Here is a 24422-nt window from a genome sequence, read left to right as displayed (position 1 = left end):
TTACTTGTGTTCTTGATTGCTCTAGAATCCATTCATTTTAGATCCTTTGATCATCAACGTTGAGATCTTCACCTTAATCAGCTTACCTTTTAAAAGATTAATCTCTATAAAGTGATACTATGGAGGAAGAGCTAATTGTTTGGAACCCCTAGAGCTAATTGTTAGTAATCTAATAAATTATTATCTGGATTAAGTCAGCTAATAAAATAATTGTTAATCGTGAGGAGGGTGTTTGCCAATTTTAAGGTTCCAAACAAAGCTGTGACTGTTAGGCATATCCCACGTAGATTTTAAACGAATAAACATGGATTCAAAAACTGATCCCTAAAAGCAGGAAGCAAACCCCCTCACATTCTTCGCTGCAATTCTTCTGCCCAACAACAACAATGCAGGTTCCTTCTCTTAATTTAATTTTCTTCTCCATTTGCTCGCAAAGAATCTTGACACGAGACATCCACAACACAAAATCAACCTCATCTTTTGTTCAGAAATATTGTCTCAAATCCTTGCCACAAACGTATTATTTGTGTTGATCCATTAACATGCAAACATGGACATCTCACAAATTTATGATACATCGACTTGACTAATTTGCTGGGCAGTTTGGCTCATTGAGTTTGGACATAAATTTGGATTGCAGGAACAACTGTATCATGTGTAGTTCTGGATTATCTTTGACAGAGACGAGTATGTTCCCACACAAGCGCAGCAAACCCCAACCACGATGATGAACGAGCATACTGCTACCTGCCGATCGAAAGAAGTCCCATTAATAGCATTAGCATGACGCAAAGTGAGGGACAGAGCATTAGTTCTACCATGTTTCAAAGCAAATCAGCATCTTAGGTAGGATACTGACATCTCTGCTTATTTGTTAACGAAACAATGCAACTCTGGTAAGTATTAATTGCAAATATACATACCTGGTGCCAGCTCACTTTTCTCCTAAGAATTGCTAAAAAGCACGCGCAAGGTAGAATATAGGTCTACAATGAAAGCATGCTTTAGCCTCACGGATTCATAATAAGCATTTAACATCTGATGAGGTGAACACAGATCCTTACCACAAGCATCGTAAGTAAAGAACCAACTAAGGCCATCACAAGTCCTGTCAAAACTCAAAAAAAACAGGTTGGTGTCATGATTGATTGGTGACTTAGAAGATGTTTGGTTTCAGAAATCACTTCATCCAAAATGAAGTGGTGTATCATGAGTCCATTTCTCAAATTCTCATTCCTCATGTTAGTACTAACTAGCTATATAGGTTGTTTGGTTTGATGAATAAGCTAGTCCATCATCTTCTCACTCCTCACTTTTTTGTTTGGTTTATGGAATGTAATGAGTTGATTCATCACCACCTCATTCCTTATAGTTAGTTAGTACTAATATGAGGAATGAATTTATGATGCATCACCTCATTTTGAATGGAGTGATTCCTCAAACTAAACACCCCCATAAGGAATGATGTGGTAATGGATTAACTTATTCCATTCTACAAAACCAAACAAAAAAGTGAGTGAGAAGATAATGGACTAACTTATTTCTCAAACCAAACACCTTATTAGTGTACCAAATACGCTCATGAACTTACCAAAAAAGGGTACAGATAGAGCAATGAGGAGGGTTGACACCACCAGGGCTGATCTAAGCATGACTATGTTTGAGTACTTCTGTTGATTTGGTGGAAGCAACTCTTCCAAACTCATAGTCAGTGGGGTTATGGTTAATGCATATGTGATTATTCGTTAAGGACATAGAAAGTTTGACAAGTATCATGAAAAACAAAGAATTACCCAGCCAAATATAAGAAAGGATATTTGGTTATTGGATTTGCCACCTGCAATAGAAGTTGAGAGACTTGTTCAGCATGATATAATCAAAATATGAGAACTGCTCAAATCAGATAAAAAAGACTAATATCCTAGACAAAAGATCCTAATAAGATTAGCTTAGGCAAGTTTTATCGTGGCATGAAAGGCATATGCCATGATATCATTGTTCCATGCACTAAGCAAACCAAAAGTTCAGGTCTCTTAACTTCTTTTAGAAATGAAATTTCAAATGGTTTATACAGCGAAAATTACCGTGGTCCAAACTGCAATCTTTGAAACCACTAAATTCTCTGGTAAGTTCAGTGTAAACTGAGACTGTGTGGCTTCACCAAACATTTTGTATCCCATCACCGCTGCACCAGCAAATAAAATGGTAGACAGCCCAATGCTGATAATAAAAAAAAATATGAGCGCTACATTTCAGGGGAAAAAAGAATATGGATTATGGATAAGCTAATTACCAAGTAAAAAGGATTGAAGGGAACTGATTGCGCTTCTTCAGAGAAGAGTAGATGTTTGGAAACACCCCATGCCCTGAGTAGCAATAACCATACAATCCAATTGCAATAGGGATTCCAGGGAGGTTCAGAGCAGTTCCTTTGTTCTCAAAGCCAACATTATCAACAACTCCTACCCAGAATAGGCAGATGACTCCAAGGATTGATGCAAAAACACCTCCAGCTACAAACACAACATAGTGAGAAACCATGAGTGGTACACCAAGAGGGTAGACATCTGAACTAAATGCAAAGAATACACACTGACTGACAATGCATTGTCAACCAAAATGCAAAGCAACAGATAAATGGAGACCTGAAAGGTAGCTCAGGCAGCTAAGGTCACGAAGCCAAGTGGTCGGCATGACTATGATGGTAGTCAAGATTGTGAAAAGTACATGGGAGTTCATTGTCAAGCTCCCAACGCTCAGGTGCGCATTAGGGAATAATTTTGATAAATTGTCACCTTCCAATATCAGATACTCGATGCAACAGGCCTGCACAGCAGATTAGGACTGTTATTCATCAAAAAGAAAGAAACATTACCTTTAGTTTCAACATCAGAAGACCCTAAACGGCTAAACCTGCCGTGTTTTCTATTTTACTGAAAGAATGACCTTAGCCCCCAACCTTTGTCACTTCTACAGTCTACTTTGCATGGTCTTACTATTGTCTAGGAGGTTGATATTATTTTGGTTCTTGTCTAACTCTAGCAATTTCAACTTGAATTATCACGGCATATGGATTAGCATGAATATGGCTAATGACCTATCATCATGTTGAACCAGAGCTTTTTTCTTCTTCTTGTGAAGGTACTTCTTTCTTTATTTTTATTTGAAAGATGGCATTATAATTGAGCTTATAGTGTAGTAACCTTAGTGTTGATAGCTATGGTGTTTTCCCTTTCTGGTTCTTTATAGGCTATGCAAGTTGTTGGGTGCAGATTGTTTCATTTCACTACTTGGAACGCCTAATTCTGATTGGGATAGAAGGTTGGCAATAAGCACTTACATACAGTTCCACATACAGGATTATCTGCAACAGGGAAACCACAAACAAGGAAAAAGGTAAGTTAGTACAAAAGCATTCCTCCATTCACATCATATTGAAAATGTGCAGAAATTGAATGGCAGTTGTTATTTATAGGATTAATGATTTGAACCATACTGAGATGGCTATACGGCCGGTGGCTCCAAAGGCGGCATGACCAATATCTGGGTATGTCTCAAGGCCCTCCTTGCTGTCCAGGCAGCGGCGCAGGAGCACACCAGTATACCAAGCTAGAATTGCAAATAAACAGAGTATCACCAGTCCAAGCCACCCGCCTTGTTTGATGGCATAAGGTGTTGATAGGATTCCCACACCACATAGAACATTTATTCCTGCATAAAAGCATAGCACAAGCTCAATGGTCAATTAAGAGAATTCTCATTAGAAGTTTTAGGACTTATCTATGGTACAAAAAATCTATTACATGTTTCAGATTACATATACATTTATTACCAAAATTTCAAACAATAGCAAAGCCTTCGAGTCCCAAGCAAGTTGGGGTAGGCTAGAGATGAAACCCAACATGAACCAAAGTATAAAGCTTGACCTTCCAAATAAAAATTAAGCTGCTTATGACATTTCTGATCGAACTTCAATAAATTACACGTAGTAAAACTTCAAAACGGTGAGTACATAGGTATAAAAGGATAAGAACTACAGTGATACATTGATGGCCTACAAATTTTGGTAATAGATAATTGCATGGTTGCCCAAACATTGCTGTCCAGGCAACTGCGAGTTTGTCCTATTTTTCACGTTGAACCATTGCCTCTACTGTTTCCAAAAACAGTAGGGGCAAGATTGCAAAGTGGAAAAAAGGAGGGCAACCTCATAACTAGGCCCAAAGAAAATATCAGGTTTATCCTTGAGCAAAAGTACAGCTTGCAGAACTATTTTCTGTGACTGCCACATATGGTTGTGCTGAATGATCAATGTTATACAGCTAAATATGGCTACAGTGTGTGTGTGTGTTCTAGTCGTCACCAACGCTGTCACTCATGCCGGCGAACCCCCCCTCTCCACTAGGCTCTTCTCCACCACGAGGCGGCAACACTCGTCAATCTGCACGTGCAGGTGGTTGCCGTGCAAAATATCCACGCCCCCGTGCCCCTCATCCTCGACCTCAACTCCGCCTTCTTCACGAGATGGCGTGAGTCCTTCCTCACCGTCGGCAAGTTTTCACTGCAGCAACACGTCCTCTCTGATGTCGTTGCGTCCTACTCTCCAGATTGGGCGAGCATGGACTGCGCCGTGCGGACATGGCTCCCTAGCACCATCTCTGACAGCATCGCTGACGCCGTCTATGAGGATGACGCGACCGCCCATGCCACTTGGCTCGCCATAGAGTCCCAATTCCTTGGTAACCACACGACGCGAGCTCTCTTCGCCGACCAAGAATTCCGCTCCTCCCAAGACGACCTCTCGGTCTCCGAGTACTACCGACGCTACAAGCACATGGCAGAGGACCTCCGCAACGTCGGCGAGCCCATCTCCGACCACAAGCTCGTCTTCAACATCATTCGCAGCCTCATCGAGCGCTTCAATGCCCTCGTTCTTCATCTCCGATGGAGCAACCCCCCTCCCCACCTTTCTCCAACTACAGATGACCTACAACTCGAGGAGCTGACCATGGCGAAGATGGCTCCCACCATGACCATAGGCCCAGTTGGACCCGCCTGTTGGAACTTGCTGTCCTAGGCAAGTAGATCCAACGGGAATGTGGAAAGAGTGCAAGCAAAGTTTAACGTAGGGTGGCAAGAGCTCTGTTAATCTGGCATCTCAAGGGCACTGTACGGAGTATTTATAGGTACTCGAGCGACCACCCGTCCCTTGTCAAAAACGTTTATGCCCTCGAGTACCCGGTCTATCCCCAGAATATTCCCACAAGAGGGGGTTACAGACTGTCATTACAGAAAAGGCTATTACAGACGCGGCCCGTAATACACTTATTCGTGCGGGGCCCTTTACAGTGGGCCGAATCCCACCTGGGCCTCCAGCGCGGTGAGGACGTGGGACTGGTAGACTCTGGTAGAGCCTTCGTCTTGCCACAGAGAGGACGAAGGGGGGTCGCGCTGGTCTTCATCCGATCGACGCCTCCGGCTTGCTCGGGTGCGTTCTGTGGATGTGGTCTTCGTCGGTGCGGCGGGACGACGAAGGCATCGAGCGAAGGGTAGCGTGTTCGCCTTCGCCCCAACATTTGCCCTCCGAGGGGCCAGTTCGACGAAGTCATCTGGTGCCAAAGACGTCGCTAGATGGTGGAGACGCTGCCCTCGCTCGAAGTGGTCCCGTGCGGGTTTTTGAAATGTGACCGTTGATGGACGTGTTACTGTTGGACTGCGGGTTTCCCGAAGCGCCGCGTCCTGTCTATAAAAGGGGGCGGTGCGGCCGGGACTATCTCTTACCTGTTGCGTGCGTCGTGGAAACCCTAACTTTTTCAACCCGCTCGTCTGCCCTCCTGCTTCGGAAATCTAGACCGTGTGACCGCACGCCGCCGCCGACGGTACGTAGCAATGTCTTCTTCCTCATCTGCTGCGAGTGCATCGTCGGTCGGTCCGTCGTCCGAGCATACCCTAAGCGATTTGGTGGCGACGGAGTTGCAGCCGGGCCACACCGTGGAGTTCGACACTTCGAGGATTTCCTCGGTTCGCGTGCAGGAGATGCAGCAGCTTAGATACTTCGGCGACGGTGTTGGGCGGGTTTCGGGCGCCGAGGAGATCCCCGAGTCGGAGGGCGAATTGGTTGTATTCGAGGCGTTTTTCATTGCCGGCCTTCGCCTCCCGGCGCATCGTTTCGTAGTGGAGGTTTTGCGGAGATTTGACGTGCAGGTCCACCAGTTGACACCTAACGCCGTGGTTGCCCTGGCGAAGTATGTTTGGGCGGTTGCGTCGTACGGCGGTCAGCCGTCTGTGGAAGTCTTCGCCAAGAACTATTGTCTGCACTGGCAAAAGAAGAAAATAGGAAATAAGATTGCACAATTTGGATCGTGCACCTTCACACCGAGGACTGGGAAGACTTCGGCGGAAGTTGTGGAAATAGTCCCTTGTGCTCGGAACAAGTGGGGCAACTGGTGGGACTATTGGTTTTATGTCTCTGGTGGGGAAGTTGAAGATCTCCCTGGGCTCCCTGCCGCCATCATGTGCTCTCACTTTTATGTGGCGTTCCCACCGTTCGAGGTGGCGGAGGACAATGAGGACGAACGGGCCCTTCGGTACGCTGTCCGCATGAGTAGTGGGCGCGATCATGTTGAAGAATTCATTGGATATGGAGTGTGGCCCTTGGCGCATGGATGGGTACTTGGCGAAGTATGCCCTCGCAGGATGCCATCATTGGGCGATCAGTTGGTGCGAAGTCCTGCCTTCGCCTTGGATCTGCGGGGTCGGAACCCGGCCGCGTTTGTGCGTGAAGTGCAGGCCGAGGCCTCAAGGATTGTAGGGCGATACGTGCCGAAGAAGAAAACCTTGCGGAGTTGGGATATTCGCGGTTCTAATGTTCGTTTGAACCGTGTTTTCGAGTTGAACCGTCTGCCATATGGCGGTTACCCGGGAGACGACGATGCTGGTGTTGTCGACCGCCGGGGAAAAAGGGCGGCTGCTGCGGTCGACGAGGGCCCTTCGCGGGGAGCTGTGCCGGCCGCGACCACTAAAAAGAGGAAACTAGGTACTGCAGTTGAGGGGTTGGGGGTCTCCGACCGTTTTGCTGTCGATTTGTTGGGAACTTGCGCGGCCCCCGGGGGGAGGATGTCTTCGCCCGAGCTCTGGGAATCTTCGGCGCGAATGCTGGAGGTTACTGGGGGTCGCTGGCCTAGGAATGTTCCGATCCCCCGGGCGGGCGGCGAAGACATGTTTACATCCCGATTAGCTCCTGAGTTGAAGATTTTTCATTATGGATGGAATATTGCTGCTGTTGTATCGGCAGTGATGGATAAGGATCGCCAAGACGCGGCGCGAAAGCGTCGGGCATTCGCGAGGGTCGGGGACCCTAGTCGCGAGGTCAAGAAGGCGCGGGGAGTCGCGAAGTCTGGCGCCCCTGGCAGCAGCAAGCCACCGCCGGTTGCGAAACCCGCCGCCCCCGGCCCCAGCAAGCCTTCGCAGGGTGCGCAGTTCATCGCTCCTGGCTCCGGCAAGCCGATTCCTGCCGAGGCCGCACAGGAGCGAGGGTCACCGTCCCCGCCGCGGACTGCCGAGGCAGTGGCGGGTGGGGCCGACGTCCTCATGGATGTTTGCGTGGATGACTACCTTGTGGGCGGTGTCATGATGTTCGACGCCCGCACAGGGCGGGGACTTGTTGATGAGTTTTTTTGACGGGGTTTGGGTCTTTGACAAGATTGTGATGCAGGGTCGAATGCTGGGCAACTGGCTGTTGTCCCGGCTTCGGTGGCGGCTGCGTCGGTCGCGGCGACGACCGAGGCGAAGGGGTCTTCGCAGGACCCCTGGTCCAAGTTTTGTGCCAACGGCGAGATTACTTCGGCCGCCGCCGCCATAGACGTGGCGGGCTCGGTTGCGCAGCAGCTGAAGCATGCAACGCAGCAGCTGCAGCATGTAAGTCGTCTTGGACTTCGGCAATTTGTAATTCTTACATGATTGCGAATTTGACGGCTTTTTGCGCCAGGCGGCCTCCTTCGCCAAACATGTTGTGTCGGGCGCCCTGACCTCAGAGTTCGCTGCCGAGAGGCGACGACTCGAGGGTAGGATTGAGCGCCTCCGGGCGCAGCATACTGAGGCGGTGCAGGACAAATCAGCCGCGGAGAACAAGACCCGCAAGTTGAAGGAGAAACTGACGACTGCAGAGGCTGAAAAGGAGGACCTCGGCCGCCAGCTGGCGGCAGAAAAGGAGGATGCGAACAGGGCCTGCGCGGAGGCCCAGGGCGCGCGTGCCGAGGCCAAGCTTGCGCGCGCTGAGGCCAATCTCGCCAACCAACGCGCCGCGGAGGCGGACCACAGTAGCATGCGCGGCTGTCTGGACAGGGCGGAGGCCTCTACCCGCACAGAGGTCGATCGAGCGCATGCATTGCTTGTGGATGCGTACCGGCAGCTTGGTGCGCGTACCGCCCCCTTTGATGCGTCTGGTAAAGAAGTGGGTCTCCGCTTTCTCGGGTGGTTGCAGGAGGAACTAGAGGTGCTGCCGACAATTGTGACGGGTCTCATGTCCTTCGCCTCGCTCGTCACCTGCGAAGGGGCCATGAATGCCTTTTCTCGTGAGGGATGCAGGCACTTCGAAGTCTTTGACCGATCGGACGAAGACTTCGAACGCGAAATCTTCCAGGTCGAAGACCCGGTGCTAAAGCGATCTGCTGGGGCGCTGTATGATAGGATGTGGGGCCCTCATGGTCGTGATATTGTCCGGGAAAGGTCCGACCGAGCGATGGAGCAGGTACGGGTTTTTATGAATTAATATTTTTTTGTGAATATGTGTTGCTATTTTTGTAGATGGCGCATGATGAGGAGGTCGAAGACCTCGGTGACCTGGAGAGCACGGTGCCTCTGGTAGTGGGTGTGAGGGCGGGGATCGAGGAGTCGCCGGCGCCGACTGATGTTGGCGAGGGACCTGTGGAGGCCGCCGTGCCGACTGGTGAAGACACTTCGGTGGCGGTCGCGCCAGTTGCCGAAGACCCGGCGGCGTCGGCCCGCCCTTCGCAGGTGGCGGGATAGTGCTAGGGGTGTTGGATGTAGGATTTTGTTTTTGTGATACTAAAACTCAGTTGCTGCGCAGGTTCCGACGTGTGGGCCTGCGCAGACAACCCTTGCTGACGATACGAATTTTGTGGTGGCCGCTACCGTAGTGCCTGCTGATTATAGTGTGTCTGGTTCTGAATCTGAGTCTTTTTCGTTTGATGATGAGTTTGGGAGTACGTTTTCCTAGAGCGAAGAGTCGTCGGGTGAAGATTTGGATTATTTTGTTGCATTAGATGCGGCCGCGGCGGAGTCCTCGCCGCGGTTGGAGGTTGGCGAGGTGTCTGATCTCCCCAGCGCGAGGATCGAACGACGGCGACGAAAAGTGGTTTTGAAGCATAGTGTTGGTGAGATGTCGCGAAGTGGTAGGCGCCGTCGGATGGGGGTGGAGCGGACCCGCCTTCGAGTGGATCGGTTTGGCAAACAAGATCTACTGTCTTCGCCGATTGGGACGAGTATTGGTGAAGGGGATCTGCGGGATCTTTTTGAGGGTGAGGAATTAAAAATAATGTTGTTCAATTATAGGGAGGCGGGCATCATTCCGAAGGTTGAGCCGATGTAGTGTGTGGTGCCCTCGCGTTGTCCGGCGGTAGTGGAGGGCACAATTGTATTTATTTGTGCGGTGGGTCTAGTGACCCTTCGCTGAGTGTATGTAATCTACAACTTGTATTGTAATATGGCCTGTTTTCCTTCTTTGGGTGATAGACTTCGTATCGCGCACTTGTTGTGTTTATCCGGCTACACCCTTAGGCGACTTTTGCACGGAGTGTCTGTTAGTAAAAGACTTCGTGTGACGTACTTGTTGTGCTTATCCGGCTGCACCCTTAGGCGACTTTTGCACGGAGTGTCTTTCGGTGAAAGACTTCGTATGACGCACTTGTTGTGTTTGTCCGGCTGCACCCGTAGGCGACTTTTGCACGGGGTGTCTTTTAGTAAGACTTCGTATGACGCACTTGTTGTGCTTGTCCGGCTGCACCCGTAGGCGACTTTTGCACGGAGTGTCTTTTAGTAAGACTTCGTATGGCGCACTTGTTGTGCTTGTCCGGCTGCACCCGTAGGCGACTTTTTCACGGAGTGTCTTTTAGTAAGACTTCGTATGACGCACTTGTTGTGCTTGTCCGGCTGCACCCGTAGGCGACTTTTGCACGGAGTGTGTCACACGCGAGGGTAGTCTACGCTACCTGTCGCGGTGAATTCGAATTGGTCGAATGTCGAAGACCGTCGAAGCGGTCTTTTTCGACATGGTTGCACTTGGGTTTTTTGTTTTTGCGGGGGCTTTTGTCGGTATATTACATGGCTCTGCCTCGTTAAAAACCTCACCCCCCGGGAGGAAAAGAGTGCGGGCCGGAACAACATTGTTTGCTGAATTACAAGGGCGCGTGGGCCCTAAGAGTTAAACAAAAAATTTCCCTTTAGCTTAGGCATGTCCCCCTCTTTCAAAGTTGGGAACACTCTGAAAGCCAAGAATTCTTGCACTAAGTCCCTAGTGCCAATATGCTCCGCAATAACTCGAAATTCAGCCAGAGCAATTTGGCTTGGACTCCCCGGTGTCATGTTGCACTGGGGTCTGGTTTCTCCGAAGATTAATTCTAGCGGACTTTGGACCAGCTTCTCCTTTTCTTCATCAACTTTGACGTAAAACCATTCAGACTTCCAGCCAGCTGGCCACTTGCTACGATAGCTGATAACTGGAAATTTCGTATTCTTGCGATAGGCAAAATTGTAGCAGCCAAAGTTTTCATGCAGCCCATCTCCTCTAGCTTTTGTTTGATAATGAAGCTCGTGCACTCGGCAGAAGCCTTCGGCAAATGGTTCCACCCCCTGGCTTCGAAGGGCCCAGATATAAACGCTAAGCCTAACGATAGCGTTAGGAGTTAGCTGATGAAGGTAGATCCCAAACTTCTTCAAAACATCAGCAATCATCCCATTTAAAGGAAATCTTAATCCAGCTTTAAAGAAGCTTTTGAAGACCACTACTTCATCCTTTCCTGGCTTCGGGGTAATCTCCTCCCCGCCGAAACGAACCAGCTCCTTCTTTGCTTCACTAAAATATCCAAAATTCATCAGCTTAGACATATCACCTTCGGTAACGGTGGATTTCCCAAACTCCAAGTGGCTGGGTTTAGTTGGCACGGCGCTGTAATCATCTTCAGATTCAAATTCCTCAGCATCGACCTGCTCAGCTTCAACGGCAGGGGCATCCTCCGATACTACCAGCCCTGACCGTTGCATCACTTCAGAGATTGGAGCAGTTTCGGCACCTTCGGCTTCCTCTCCGTCGCGAGTAACCCTAGCTGTTGAGCGAACCCTAGCCATCTGATGATTGAATTTCTTGTTTTTTGATGAAATTGAAAAAAAAATTAACTTTGTCGAAGCTCTTTCTTGTTACGAAGCTTGAGCAAAATGAATAGAGGGTTGACGATGCAGTAAACAAGCTTCGGCTATGGTCAAATTTTTGGCAGCAAAACAGTGCAATAGCAATGAATGTTGTGGTAACTTCACACCTACTCGTTTGTTTATATAGTGCCGCAGGTGGGAAGGTAAATCGTCAACTCTTTCGCACCGGACAAACAGCCGCCCGCACCCACTGAACGGTGGACCACAGAGCCCGAGAAGGTGAATCGCCAGGACGCGTGTAACTGTTGCATGGTGGGGCCACCTCGCGCTCGGATTATTTTAATCGTTTCTCGGCAACGAGCTCAGGGAAGGTGTTTTTCAGGATCTTCGGCATCCCGAAGCCTAAGAGACTTTTTCACGGATCAAGCTCATTACGAAAAACGATCTAGCACCGCGAAGGGGCTACTGTTGGGGGTATGCTTCGTAGCCGAAGATCCTGAAGAAAGAAACACCTTCAGCGGATCCTCTCAAAAGCAATGCAGAAGCTATCGTCTATAAAGCTTCGGCACAGTGACATGTCTCAAGACGAAGGGGTGAACCGACTTAAAGATGAAATGACCCAAAGACCCATGGTATTTTGTGTCATTATTGTAGTCGATTGTAAAGGGCATAAATGTAATTATACACAGGCTGCGTCATGTGCCTATAAATAGGTGAACAGTACCCCTGTACTGTTCACACAATCTTGTAATCGCTTGCACGCGACACCTGGATTATTGCCTTCTGCCAAGACGAAGGTATAAATGTGATTAAATGTTATGTCTTGATATTTGAATTTATATAATAAAATATATGAATAAGTTTATGTGTTTTGACATATTATTCCTTCATGTCGTATATTTTATATTACATCTTTTATTATCTTACAATTCTGATTATGAAGGTATAACCTTCGTAATCTTTGCTCATGACCTTCGTCCGAAGTGCATTGTGTCCCTGGGGAGATAATGCTTCAATGGACGAAGGTCATTAACATTTAACATTTTATGTTGCCTTGTTCTTAATTCGAAGCATTTGAGAACAAGTCCCCAACACTAGCGTCCAAATGTTCTTCCTCTCTCACGGGATACAGTTGAGCATGGCCTGCCCCTACACCTCTTCTCAGAACGGTGAAGCTGAATGAATTATCCACGGAAAATTAACTTTTGCCACTATTTGGAGGTGAGTGGTAAATAAAATGCCATGTCAATGACTCATGTGTTAGTGACACATGATTAAGGGATTTTCGTAAGGATGGCAAATAGTTAAATCCCCATTATCCACACTACAAACAATGTCATTCGCTCCTTCCTTTTCCAGACCAGTGTTCCTCCTACGTTTTGGCTGCAACACTTAGCACTCCCACCTACCTTTGAATTGCCTTGATTGTCACACAAATCGTCTTATCATCTCTTGTCATGTGGTCTTCGATGAATTCTTCTCTCATTCGAGCGACTTTTGATTTCCGGAAGGATTTCACTAATCTTGTGTCAGTTCCCTTTGCACCATCACCATGTTTGTTGCTTGTAGGGGCATTCCTTACCGCACGCCATGTGCAGCTTTTGGCGCCACAGACACGTGCAACACCTAGTGCCCTGGACTCACCACCCCTAATGCATATGTTGGTCAGATTGCAACCGCCTTGGCTCCCTAGTCTGCGTTCGCGCTAGGTCGGTGGGACGCCTTCGATGCTTATGGGACCACCGCGACGCTTGCCTCGTGGGCCACGGTCTATGGGCTCTGCACCGATTCCCACCATACCGCAAGCTGCATCACATAGTTCTAACACCCAGGTGGCATCCTAGGCCTCCATGCGGTCTCGTGGCTCTCCCTCTAGGTTGCAGCCAGTGCCCTCCCCACCGGCCCCTCCGCAGCATCCACAATGTTGTCTATGCTTGGCGCCCTCCTTTGGTGCCAGTCCAGCTACCCATGGTGCCGCTCCTAACGCCCACATCCATGGCACGCAAGACGGTGACCACCCTAGCGCTTGTACCACTGACTATGCCTCTTCTTGATGTTGTACCCGTCCCTCCTATGGCAAATCAGCATGGCATGTTTACTCGAGGGAAGCACAACTCTCGTTAGCCCACACTATTCACAACCACACTGCTGTCTCTAGTACCTAAGAGTCTAGGACCTATCGGGCCACCCTCGGTGATCCGAATTGGCACACTATTATGGAAGCCAAGTACTCAGCTTGTTGTCCAATCTCACGTGGGATCTTCTTCCTCGGCCACCTCGGTCCAATGTAGTGGCAAGAAAATGGGTGTTCAAACAAAAATTCAAAGCAAATGGATCCTTTGAGAGATATAAGGCGCATAGGGTTCTTCATGGTTTAATCCAAAGTTCCGGTGTTGATTTTTCTGAGACATTTAGCTCGATCGTCAAGCCTACTACTATATGGATTGTTCTCTCTTTGGTTGTTTCACGCTCCTGGCCTATTCATCAGCTCGATGTCGACAATTCCTTTCTACATGGTACTTTGTCAGAGATAGTTTATTACGCTTAGCCATCCGAATTTGAATATACCACTCATCCTGATTATATGTAGCACCTTAATTGTTCACTTTGTGGACTTAAGGAGGCACCTCGTGCTTGGCACAAGTTTGCTTTTCACCTTCTACAACTTGATTTTATTGAAGCCAAATGAGACATGTCTCTATATGTTTATCGGCATGGAGCAGACATGGTTTACTTCCTACTCTATGTTGATGACATTGTACCACTCTGCTCTGAGGTACCATTGGTGCCATTCAACATGAGTTACCTATGAAGGATCTCGGTGCTCTTCATAACTTCCTAGGCATGCATGTTCAACACACAGGCTCGAGTCTCTTCCTCTCCCAGCGGTACTATATGATTGAGATCCTTGAGCGTGATGAAATGCAAGCCATGCTCAATGCTCATTGATATCAATCCAAAGCTCTCAGTAGATGGCAACCATGTACCTGATCAATAGATTTTCGTAGCCTTGCTGGTGCTCTTCGGTATCTGACTTTCACTGGGCCAGACATATCTTATGGCGTTCAGCAAGTCTGTCTCCACGTCCATGATCCCTAGGAGCCACACCTTGACACTCTCTGTAAGTAGAGGGACTCTAACTCTCATCAAGAGGATGACACTATGAGTTGGGGCAATTTTCTGTTTATTTCTTCAAACACTACACAATGCCATACCCATCTAAGGGTTGGAGACCCATATTTATAGCCCTAGAGGCTGCACTACCACACCTTCTCACACACACTACACAACAAAATTGTCCTCTAGATGCTAAAGAGACTACAGAGGACAGTCAAAAGCGACTGTTGTCTTCTAGATGCTAAAGCGACTACAGAGGACAGTCAAAAGCGACTGTTGTCCTCTAGATGCTAAAGAGACTACAGAGGACAGTCAAGCTGTCCTCTAGATGCTAAAGGACTACAGAGGACAGTCAAAAGCGACTGTTGTCCTCTAGATGCTCAAAACTTATTCCATCATTCTCCCCCTAAGTCTTGGGCGTCGTCTTGTGAGAAAGTTGGGCCATCCCGGACCTGGAGCAAAGCTCAACAAACTTGATCTTCCCAAGGGGCTTGGTGAGCACGTCTGCAAGCTGATCCTTGGTGTTGATGTAGCGCGCCTTGATGCTCCCTTCTGCCAAGCAGTCTCGGATGAAGTGGTATCTCAGCCGGATGTGCTTGCTCCGTTCATGGAACACGGGGTTCTTGGCCAATGCCAGAGCGGACTGGCTATCCACCCTGAGTTCCACAGCTCCAGTGTCTCTCCCGAGCAAATCACCGAGCAGTCGAGCTAGCCAGAGCGCCTGAGTCGAAGCAGTGGACGCCGCTATGTACTCGGCCTCGCAGCTGGACATGGCCACCACCTGCTGCTTGACCGACTGCCAGCTAATGAGGCACTTGCCGAGAAAGAAGAGGATCCCGCTTGTGCTCTTGCTAGTGTCGATGTCACCGGCGTGGCCGCTGTCGCTGTACCCGACAAGGTGTGCCTCCCCAGGGCACCTCGGGTAGTAGAGACCGTGGTCGAGAGTCCCCGCAACATAGCGGATGATCCTCTTCACAGCCTGCTCATGCTCCGTCGTCGGTCGCTGCAAGAACCGACTAACGTAGCCGACGGAGTATGCCAAGTCAGGCCGTGTGTGGACGAGGTAGCGAAGGCTCCCCACAAGACGTCGGTACTGTGTAGCATCCACCTCCTCCGTCGTGTTGTCGCGACTCAGCTTCAGCCTCTCCTCCATCGGAGTGAGAGCTGGGTTGCAGTCGGTGAGCCCAACCAGCTCAACAATGCGCTTGGCGTAGGCGGTCTGGCAAAGTGTGATCCCGGAGTCTCCCTGGTGCACCTCAATCCCCAGGTAGGAGAGATGCCCCAGGTCACTCATTTGGAAGGTGGCCTTCATCTCTTCCTTGAACGATGCCACCTCTGCATCCTTGGCGCCGGTGATCACCAAGTCGTCGACGTAGACACCCACCAGCAGGGCACTTCCTCCATTGCCCCGCCGATAGATGGCCGCCTCGTGCGGGCTTGGCGTGAAACCCATTCCATTGAGCGTGGAATCCAGCTTGGCATTTCACGCCCTCGGTGCATGTCGCAGGCCATAGAGAGCCTTGCGCAGGCGCAACACCTTGCCCTCCTTGCCAGGGATCGCAAAACCTGGCGGCTGGTGTACGTAGACCTCCTCCTTTAAGTCGCCGTTAAGAAACGCCGACTTGACGTCCATGTGATGAATGTGCCAGCCCTGCTGGGCTGACAGCGCAAGGAGGAGTCGCACGGATTCCATCCGTGCCACGGGGGCAAAAGCATCGTCGAAGTCGATCCCCTCCTGCTGTAGGAAACCGCGTGCCACCAAGCGAGCCTTGTGCTTGACTATGGCGCCGGCTTCATCCCTCTTCAATTTGAACACCCATTTAAGGGTGATCGCGCGATGACCATGAGGGAGATCAGCGAGCTCCCAGGTGCGGTTCGTCTCAACCGTGTCCATCTCCGACTGCATCGCGGCACGCCAAGCCGCATGTTTCTCGGCCTCCGCGAAAGACCGAGGCTCACCATCGTCGCATGCAAGATGCAACTCTCCTGCCAGAATGCGAGATGCAGGGCCTGGCACCGACGGGTCGATGAGAAGGCCCTCCACCCTTCGATACCGCAACGGCTCGCCGTCGTAGCACGCGTCGACGCGCTCCTCGTCGCGGGACAGAGGGGTCACGAGCTCCACTGGGTCGTGCTCGACACGAGCTGGTGTCGGAGAGGACGTTCCCGGAGAGGGTACCGTCGATGCTGGAGTACGTGGTGGCGAAGAGCTCGCTGTAGCCGGAGTCGTGGCTGGAGTGCGTGGTGGTGAAGAGCTCGTTGTAGCAGGAGCTGGAGAGTTTGGCGCTGGAGTCGGTGGAGACTTGGGGGCTGGGGTAGACCTGCTCAGAGAAGAGTTGCCTACTCCCCCAGCTCCCTCAAAGTGGACGTACTCGATGGTGAAGTCGTACGTCGGAGTCGTGTCGTCGTCCACCGCCTTGTCCCACGCCCATCCTCGCCCTTCGTCGAACACTACGTCGCGCGTCGTGCGCACACGCTGTGTTCTTGGGTCAAGGATGCGGTAGGCCTTCGAGCCCTCCGCGTAGCCAATGAACACCCCCGGGGTGCTCCTATCGTCGAGCTTGCTGATGTGGCCAAGCTCCTTGGTGAATGCGAGGCAGCCGAAGACCCGTAGGTGAGAGACCGCCAGCTTGCGCCCATGCCAAGCCTCGTACGGTGTCATCCCGTTGAGTGCGTTGGTGGGCGAGCGGTTGAGGATGTAGACCGCTGTCACCACCGCCTCTCCCCAGAAGACAGCTGGCATTCCTCTCTGTTTGAGGAGAGCCCGAGCCATCCCCACAACCGTCTGGTTGCGCCGCTCGACGACGCCGTTCTGCTGCGGGCTGTACGGCGCGGAGTAGTGGCGCTAAACGCCCTCATCCGCGCAGTACGACGCGAACTCAGTTGCCGTGAATTCACCGCTGTTGTCGGTGCGCAGCACGCGCAGCTTGCGGCCGCACTCCGCCTCCGCAGCGACCTGCACACGCCTGATGGCGTTCGCAGCCTCTCCCTTGCTACCAAGGGTCATCACCCACATGTAGCGGGAGAGATCGTCGACGAGCAGCAAGAAGTAGCGTCGTCCTCCTGGTGTGGCTGGTGTCACCGGGCCACACAAGTCTCCATGCACGAGCTCGAGCCTCTCCTTGGCTCGGAAGCTCGACTGCTGGGGGAAGGGGAGTCGTCTCTGCTTTGTCAACACGCAGACATCGCAGAATTGCTCCACATGGTCAAGGCACGGCAGGCCTCGTACCATCTCCTTGGCGCTGAGCCGCTTCAAGGCTTCGAAGTTAAGGTGCCTGAAGCGCTCGTGCCACTGCCATGCCCCGTCGTCTCGACGAGCAGCAAGGCAGCAAGGTTGTGCCACCTTCACATTGAGGATGTAAAGCCGATTTGCACTCCTGCGTACCTTGGCAAGAAGGCGACGAGAGGGATCCCAGATCCTCATGACTCCGTGCTCGACCTCCACGCGCGAACCGTTCTCATCCAGCTGTCCCAAGCTGATGATAGAGTTTCTCAACGCGGGGATGTAGTAGACTCCGGTGAGCAGCCTGTGCTCACCAGACGTGGCGGTGAAGACGACTGAGCCGGCGCCCTTGATCTCTACACCGGAGGCGTCCCCAAACTTGACGGGGCCTCGGACGCTAGAGTCAAGCTCGGTGAAGAACTCCCGTCGGCCGGTCATGTGATGAGTGGCGCCGGTGTCGAGGCACCATCCTTCGATCATGTCCTTGTTGGAGCCGTCGCCGAGGAAAGCGCGTGCTTTCGACTCATCAAGGTGGAGGAGTGCCGCTGGAGATGGCTCGATGCTTGCATGTGCCAGGAGCAGGGCCTCCTCCTCCGCCTCCGCATGTGCGACGTTGGCCTGACCACGTCGTGGCTGCCGACAGTCCCTGGCCCAGTGGCCAAGCTTGCCGCAGTTGTGACAGCCGTCGTCTCGTGCCGGCTTCTTGTTGCCGACGGCGCCGCCTTGGGCACCTCCACGGGCACCACCCTCAGCATGTCCTCGCGCCCCGACCTGGGCGCCTCCACGCGCCTTGCGCGGCTTGCCGTGTTTGCGGCCTCGTGTCGAGGACTCCCCCTTCTTCTGGTCACCCGGGCAGGCCTCCCACTGCTCCCGAGTGAGATGTAGCTTCCCGCCAATAGTGATAGGGCCAGAGGGAGCCTGTGGTTCGTCGCCGTCGACCACCTTGAGACGACCTATCGCCTCTTCGATCGTCATCGTGGAGAGGTCTAGCAGAGACTCGATCGAGCGAGCGATCTGCTTGTACTTCTCGAGGATGCAACGGAAGAGCTTCTCAACAGCTCTCTCCTCATCGTAGGTGTCGTCGCCGAACTGCACCATCTTCTGCAACAGAGTGTTGAGGCGGAGAGCAAAGTCATCAACATCCTCACCTGGCTTGAAGGCCAGGTTCTCCCACTCCTTGCGAAGTGCCTGCAGTGTGGTCTTGCGGGCACGGTCGCTGCCGATGCGGGTCGCAGCGATGGCGTCCCAGGCCTCCTTGGCAGTCCGCTTCTGGGAAAGCGAAAACTGCATCTCGGACGGGACTGCAGCAATGAGGGCATCCAGCGCCCGTCGATCCTCGTGGTAGTCGACGTCGCCGTACCGAACTGTTTCCCACATTTGGCGAACCTGGAGTCGTACCCTCATCACCGCGGCCCACTCGACGTAGTTGGTCTTGGTGAGGGTAGGCCACCCACCGCCGGGACCGATGTCCCTGACAATGGCTTGGGCCATGCGGCGACCATGGTACCGATCCGGGGAGGGAGAGTCGCGCCGCCTGTAGAGGCCGCGATCTCCGTCGACCCGGTCGCCGCCGCCGGGAGCACCGCCGGCGCGTCTACGCCCGTCTGGGCTGCCGCCGCGTGCGCCCTCGCCCAGAGCGCCGTCAGCGTGTCGGCGCCTATCTGGGCTGCCGCCACGCGCGCCCCCATGGGGGTGTGCGGCTGCCCACTGTGCCGCCTGCTCTCGCGCTGCTTCCCTCGCCAGCCTGAGCTCTTCGTCGGTGTTGTCGTCGACAGAAGCAGAGCTGCCAGCTCTACTGCCACGCAGAACCTCGAGCTCTGCTGCCGCCGCACGTGCAGCATCTGCCGCCTCCGCTGCTTCTACTTCCGCTCTCGCTGCTGCCAGTTCCGCTGCCGCCAGCCGTGCTTCCCTCGCCGCTGTCGTTGCAGCCGCTGCTGCCTGCTGCTGCTCGCTCTCGTTCTTGTGCCGCGGCGACCTCGGCTTCCTGCTGGCGCCGCGCACTCGAAGTGACCGAGCGTAGGGACATGGTGGGCTAGTGAGGGGTTGTTGCGTGTGGAAGAGGTTGTCTCAGATGAAAGGTTGCTCGTCTGAGCAGGAGAGGAAGGAACAGTTGGAGCTCTTGCTGCCGACTGAGTGTGGGGAGAGGCGCAGGAAGGAGATGAGCAAGAGATGTTTAGGCTGCAGGATAGTTTGCCTCTGATACCAATTGTAAGTAGAGGGACTCTAACTCTCATCAAGAGGATGACACTATGAGTTGGGGCAATTTTTTGTTTATTTCTTCAAACACTACACAATGCCATACCCATCTAAGGGTTGGAGACCCATATTTATAGCCCTAGAGGCTGCACTACCGCACCTTCTCACACACACTACACAACAGGATTGTCCTCTAGATGCTAAAGAGACTACAGAGGACAGTCAAAAGCGACTGTTGTCCTCTAGATGCTAAAGCGACTACAGAGGACAGTCAAAAGCGACTGTTGTCCTCTAGATGCTAAAGAGACTACAGAGGACAGTCAAGCTGTCCTCTAGATGCTAAAGGACTACAGAGGACAGTCAAAAGCGACTGTTGTCCTCTAGATGCTCAAGACTTATTCCATCACTCTCGAGCGCACTTTGCGCTACGTCCGTGGTACCTTGCACATGGGTTTGTTTCTGAGCCTTTGTCCTCAATAAGACTTTGTCGTCTACTCTGGTGTTGATTGGGCCGACTGTCCAAATACGCGGAAGTCAGCCTCCGGATACACCATAATTCTTGGTGACAACCTGGTTTCTGGTTGTCCAAACATCAGAACATTGTCTCACATTCCAGCGACGAGACTAAGTACTGAGTTGTTGCCAACACCGTTGCATAGGCCACCTGGTTATGCCAACTATTGTCTGAGATGCACACTCCCTTCCGCAAGACAACCTTGTTGTACTGTGACAACGTCAATGTTGTCTACATGTCTTCGAACCCCGTTCGACACCATCACACCAAGCGTGTAGAGATTGATCTACACTTTGTTCGGGAGCACGTTGCACTTGGTGATATTCGTGTCCTCCATGTCCCCATGACATCTCACTTTGTTGACATCTTCACCAAAGAGCTGCCTTCATCAATCTTCACGGAGTTCCAGTCTAGTCTAAATGTCGGTTCTACTGACGCTTCAACTGCAAGGGCGTATTAGATAGCCAAATATGGCTAGCGCGTGTGGGTCATGCACAAGGCGTTAACTGTCGGCCGACCCTGTGTACATTTGGTCAGAGAGATTTGATTGGTGGATCTCCTCATGTCTATGGTACAGGTGACTGAGGGCCCTATCTATCATGTTGAGTTGAAAATGCACGGAAAAGAGGTAGACATGTGTCATAAACATCATAAATAAATCAGTCTTAGATGCTTACCATTCACAACTGCCTGTGTGTAAGAGCATTTATGATACAGAGACACCTCATGAGCAATTGGCACTGGCTTTTGATCCTCAGGAATCTGTTGCAAAGTAGTCGCCTGAGCACTGATAAGGTGACTAATCGTGATTAGTCGTTGATTTGCTCGATTAGTCGAGCCTAGTCGACTCCTAGTCGTCCTATAGTCGTCCACCTATAACAATACCATATGTATATATATAGTTGTAGCAGGACTACAGTACAGTAGTACACTATAGTTGTAGCAGGCATGCACAATACTGTTGAACAAGTGAACAAACAAAAGAACAAAGGCATTACCATCTGAAGAGATGTTCATCTCGGTCTGAAGTTCAGAACATACTATGAACTGTGAACTCTGAAGAAATCTGATGTTCTCTAGAGTGGTCAGAAAGTCTGAACTGTGAACTCTGAAGTCTGAACTCCGAAGTTTAGGATGGCCGCATGCTGGACGGTGGACTCTGGTGGAGGCATGGAGCAGAGGCGGGCGCCACACACTGGAGGGCAGAGCCTCAAGCAGAGGCCTTTGCAGCAGCCACACGATGGAGCAGAGGGTCGCCGGAGCAAAGGGCCGCGATGGAGTAGAGGGCCGTCGGAGCAGAGGGGGTGCGGTCGCATGCTGGAGAAGGGGCGGCGGCTACTATGGTACAGTAGGGCAACACAGAGTTTCTACTCCCTCTGTCCCAAAATAAAATTCGTTTTCCTTTTTTAGTGAATTCATAAAATACTTGTATGTATTCTATATATGTGTCTACATTCATCATCATCCTGATGAATATAGACATAAAAATCAAGATCTAAAACGAATACTAGTTTGGAACGGAGGGAGTACTTTTTAATGTAGAGATGGTGGGCCGGCCACCGGCCCATAGAACAAAGGACATATTACAGGCCCAAACCAGGCATAAACTAGTCGGTCATAACACCTAACCGGGCGACTAATCGCGATTAGTCAGTGACTAGGACAATTAATCGGTTCCTAGTCGCCCTAATCGAGTCGAAGCTCCTAATCGTGCTTACTCCAGCGATAAGGCCGACTAATCGTGACTAATCGCAACTAGTCGGACGACTTTAAAACCTTGCTTGGTTATATTCGTGTCCTCCATGTCCCCATGACATCTCACTTCGCTGACATCTTCACCAAAGAGCTGCCTTCGTCAGTCTTTACGGAGTTCCAGTCTAGTCTAAACGTTTGTTGTACTGACACTTCGACTGCGGGGGCGTATTAGATAGCCAAATATGGCTAGCGTGTGTGGGTCATGCACCAGGCGTTAACCGTCGGCCGACCCTGTGTATATTTGGTTAGAGAGATTTGATTGGTGGATCTCCTCATGTCTATGATACAGGTGATTGAGGGGCCTATCTATCATGTTGAGTTGAAAAGGAGCGGAAAAGAGGCAGACATGTGTCATAAACATCATAAATAAATCAGTCGTAGATGCTTACCATTCACAACTGCTTGGGTGTAAGTGCATTTATGATACGGAGACACCTCATGAGCAACTGGCACTGGCTTTTGATCCTCAGGAATCTGTTGCAAAGATGGTTTTCTCGAAGGCAGAAGGTACTGAGAACTCTTTCTTTCTTCAGGCTGCTGCTGGTGGTGGTGGTGGTGGTCATCACTTGTAGTGGGGCGAAGAAGTGGCTTAACAAGATTGGAGATGATTTCAGGGGTTTTACCCCGAAAAGAGTTGGACAATCTGCTTAGAGTTGGGGTTCCCAAGAAGCTCAGATTTGGTGACTGCACGCTACTAAGAATGTCGATGGACTGCCTGTACATTAGAAAGAGAGCGAGACAAATATTTGTGATTGACGTGACATGTAAACTAGTATTTCGGCCATTTCGATGGATCTATATTTTTTGAGATTTCAAGTCCACCCGGGAAATAAAGGAATGGAAGGGTCATGGGTGCAGGGGCATGCAGGATTGACGATGTAAGCCAAAAATGTAGTGGCCAATCAAATCGCAAAGAAGGGAAGCAGGGATTTTGACCTGTAGCTCTGTGGCCATTGCTGGGTGTAGGAGGAGTCGGTGGCCGGACCGCGCGGGGTGCCGCAGGAGGACGAGGAGGAACCGGAATCGGAGTCGGATCCTGCGGCGGAGTCCTCCTCGTGTTGGTGGTGGCGTCTTCTGCTGCGGGCGGCGGCGGATGACCGGGATTGGGGATGGTCGTCGTCGTCGTCGTCGCTCTCGATGATGAGGCTGCGCTCAGAGACGGAGCTCCTCATTTTGCTTTTGTTTTGGCGACTCTGCTGGCTGAACCGGTTCTCCGGCTCTCCCTCCGGACTTGATGATGAAAAGGAGACTGCGTCTGCGCTGCGTGGGCAACACCACTCGTCCTCCACTCCGCGCCAGCAGTCTAGTAGCAGTCTGCAGTTCAGCTCCGGGCTACTCCCTGGCTGGTCTCTCTCTTGGCCACCTCACCACCCCCAACTTGGCCACCCCACCACCATGGACAGGACAAAAAACACGATCTCATCTCATCATACATCATTGTGTGATTGAGACGTATTCTTAATCATTTAGTTATTCTGATCTGATCCCATCACTTATTCCCTTCCACCGAGTGGAGGTTGGATCTGAAATCTTGAGTGAAGACGGTGGATGTCAGATTCAGATTTGCTTTAGCTTCTTGTAGCATATTAGATTAATTCGTAGGAGTAATTATTAAACTGGTGATGATGGTGAGGACAAATTTGCTTCGCTGGCTTAGCAAAATGGCAACATGCACATGGCTGGCTTACAGATTGTCAGTTACTGCATCATTTAATCATTGCAAACTCGCTCTCAGAGTAACTCTTACTCTCTAAAAGACCAAATATAATTTTAGATAAATTTTGAGTTTTATGAGGACTTAAAAAATAGATAGCTTCTTAAACGGTGAGGGTAAACTAATGGACTGTCCAAATCTTATCTATCAATATTCAAATCGATTCTGCGACGCCATGAGAAATTAATCAACGAACAAATAATACATTTCTCGATAAGAGTAGTTTGATACAATGGTGAACCCAGGATTTAGAGACAGCCTAAGAGATTAGGCTACGATATTCTATGTCTACGCCTTCATCATGTACTTGCTACACTGTTTGCTTGCTTCTTTTGCTTCTATCCATCATGACGGCAAAGCAGCCTAGGCTACCGACTGAGGTGCCTGGGTGCTGGGTACGTCGCTGGCTTGACAGACACATCATGTATTCAGCCTAATGAGCAACAGCATTGTTGTGATGATATCTGCAATCAATAGAGCAGATTGTTTTTGCAGATAATGGCACGTCAAGACATAAA

General features: G+C 50.7%; 1 protein-coding gene across 3 annotated transcripts; it reads right to left on the bottom strand.

The window, feature by feature from the left end:
- Positions 1–453: 453 nt before the first annotated feature.
- Positions 454–23587, bottom strand: LOC100216569 (uncharacterized). Of its 3 annotated transcripts, none has more exons than NM_001142987.1 (12): positions 23127–23485; positions 22580–22905; positions 3497–3711; positions 3341–3364; positions 2646–2826; positions 2294–2513; positions 2085–2220; positions 1818–1837; positions 1592–1734; positions 1065–1108; positions 924–986; positions 483–747 (listed from the first exon to the last, which is right to left on the bottom strand). In NM_001142987.1, the coding sequence occupies exons 1-12, from the start codon at positions 23360–23362 to the stop codon at positions 652–654; spliced, it is 1704 nt and encodes a 567-aa protein (NP_001136459.1). In that variant the 5' UTR covers positions 23363–23485; the 3' UTR covers positions 483–651. The 3 variants fall into 3 exon arrangements, 2 of the variants coding, with proteins under 2 accessions (XP_035817969.1, NP_001136459.1); XR_004852395.1 differs by lacking the exon at positions 483–747 and adding an exon at positions 1415–1492 and having other exon boundaries at positions 944–986; positions 23127–23587; XM_035962076.1 differs by lacking the exon at positions 1592–1734 and having other exon boundaries at positions 454–747; positions 1794–1837; positions 23127–23587.
- Between the last annotated feature and the right edge of the window lie 835 nt (positions 23588–24422).

Source organism: Zea mays, chromosome 9 (assembly GCF_902167145.1).
Source record: "Zea mays cultivar B73 chromosome 9, Zm-B73-REFERENCE-NAM-5.0, whole genome shotgun sequence".
Classification (NCBI taxonomy): Eukaryota; Viridiplantae; Streptophyta; class Magnoliopsida; order Poales; family Poaceae; genus Zea; species Zea mays.
This window is presented reverse-complemented; position numbering and strand designations above follow the sequence as displayed.

What these genes read in the sequence shown, in the direction of transcription:
- LOC100216569 (NM_001142987.1), bottom strand. Translation starts at nt 23,362, where the DNA reads ATGAGGAGCTCCGTCTCTGAGCGCAGCCTCATCATCGAGAGCGACGAC. An exon ending in CCGGCCGTATAGCCATCTCA is followed by an intron (nt 3,365 to 3,496) that starts GTATGGTTCAAA and finishes TCCCTGTTGCAG; the next exon opens with ATAATCCTGTATGTGGAACT. An exon ending in TCCTGTATGTGGAACTGTAT is followed by an intron (nt 2,827 to 3,340) that starts GTAAGTGCTTAT and finishes TCTGCTGTGCAG; the next exon opens with GCCTGTTGCATCGAGTATCT.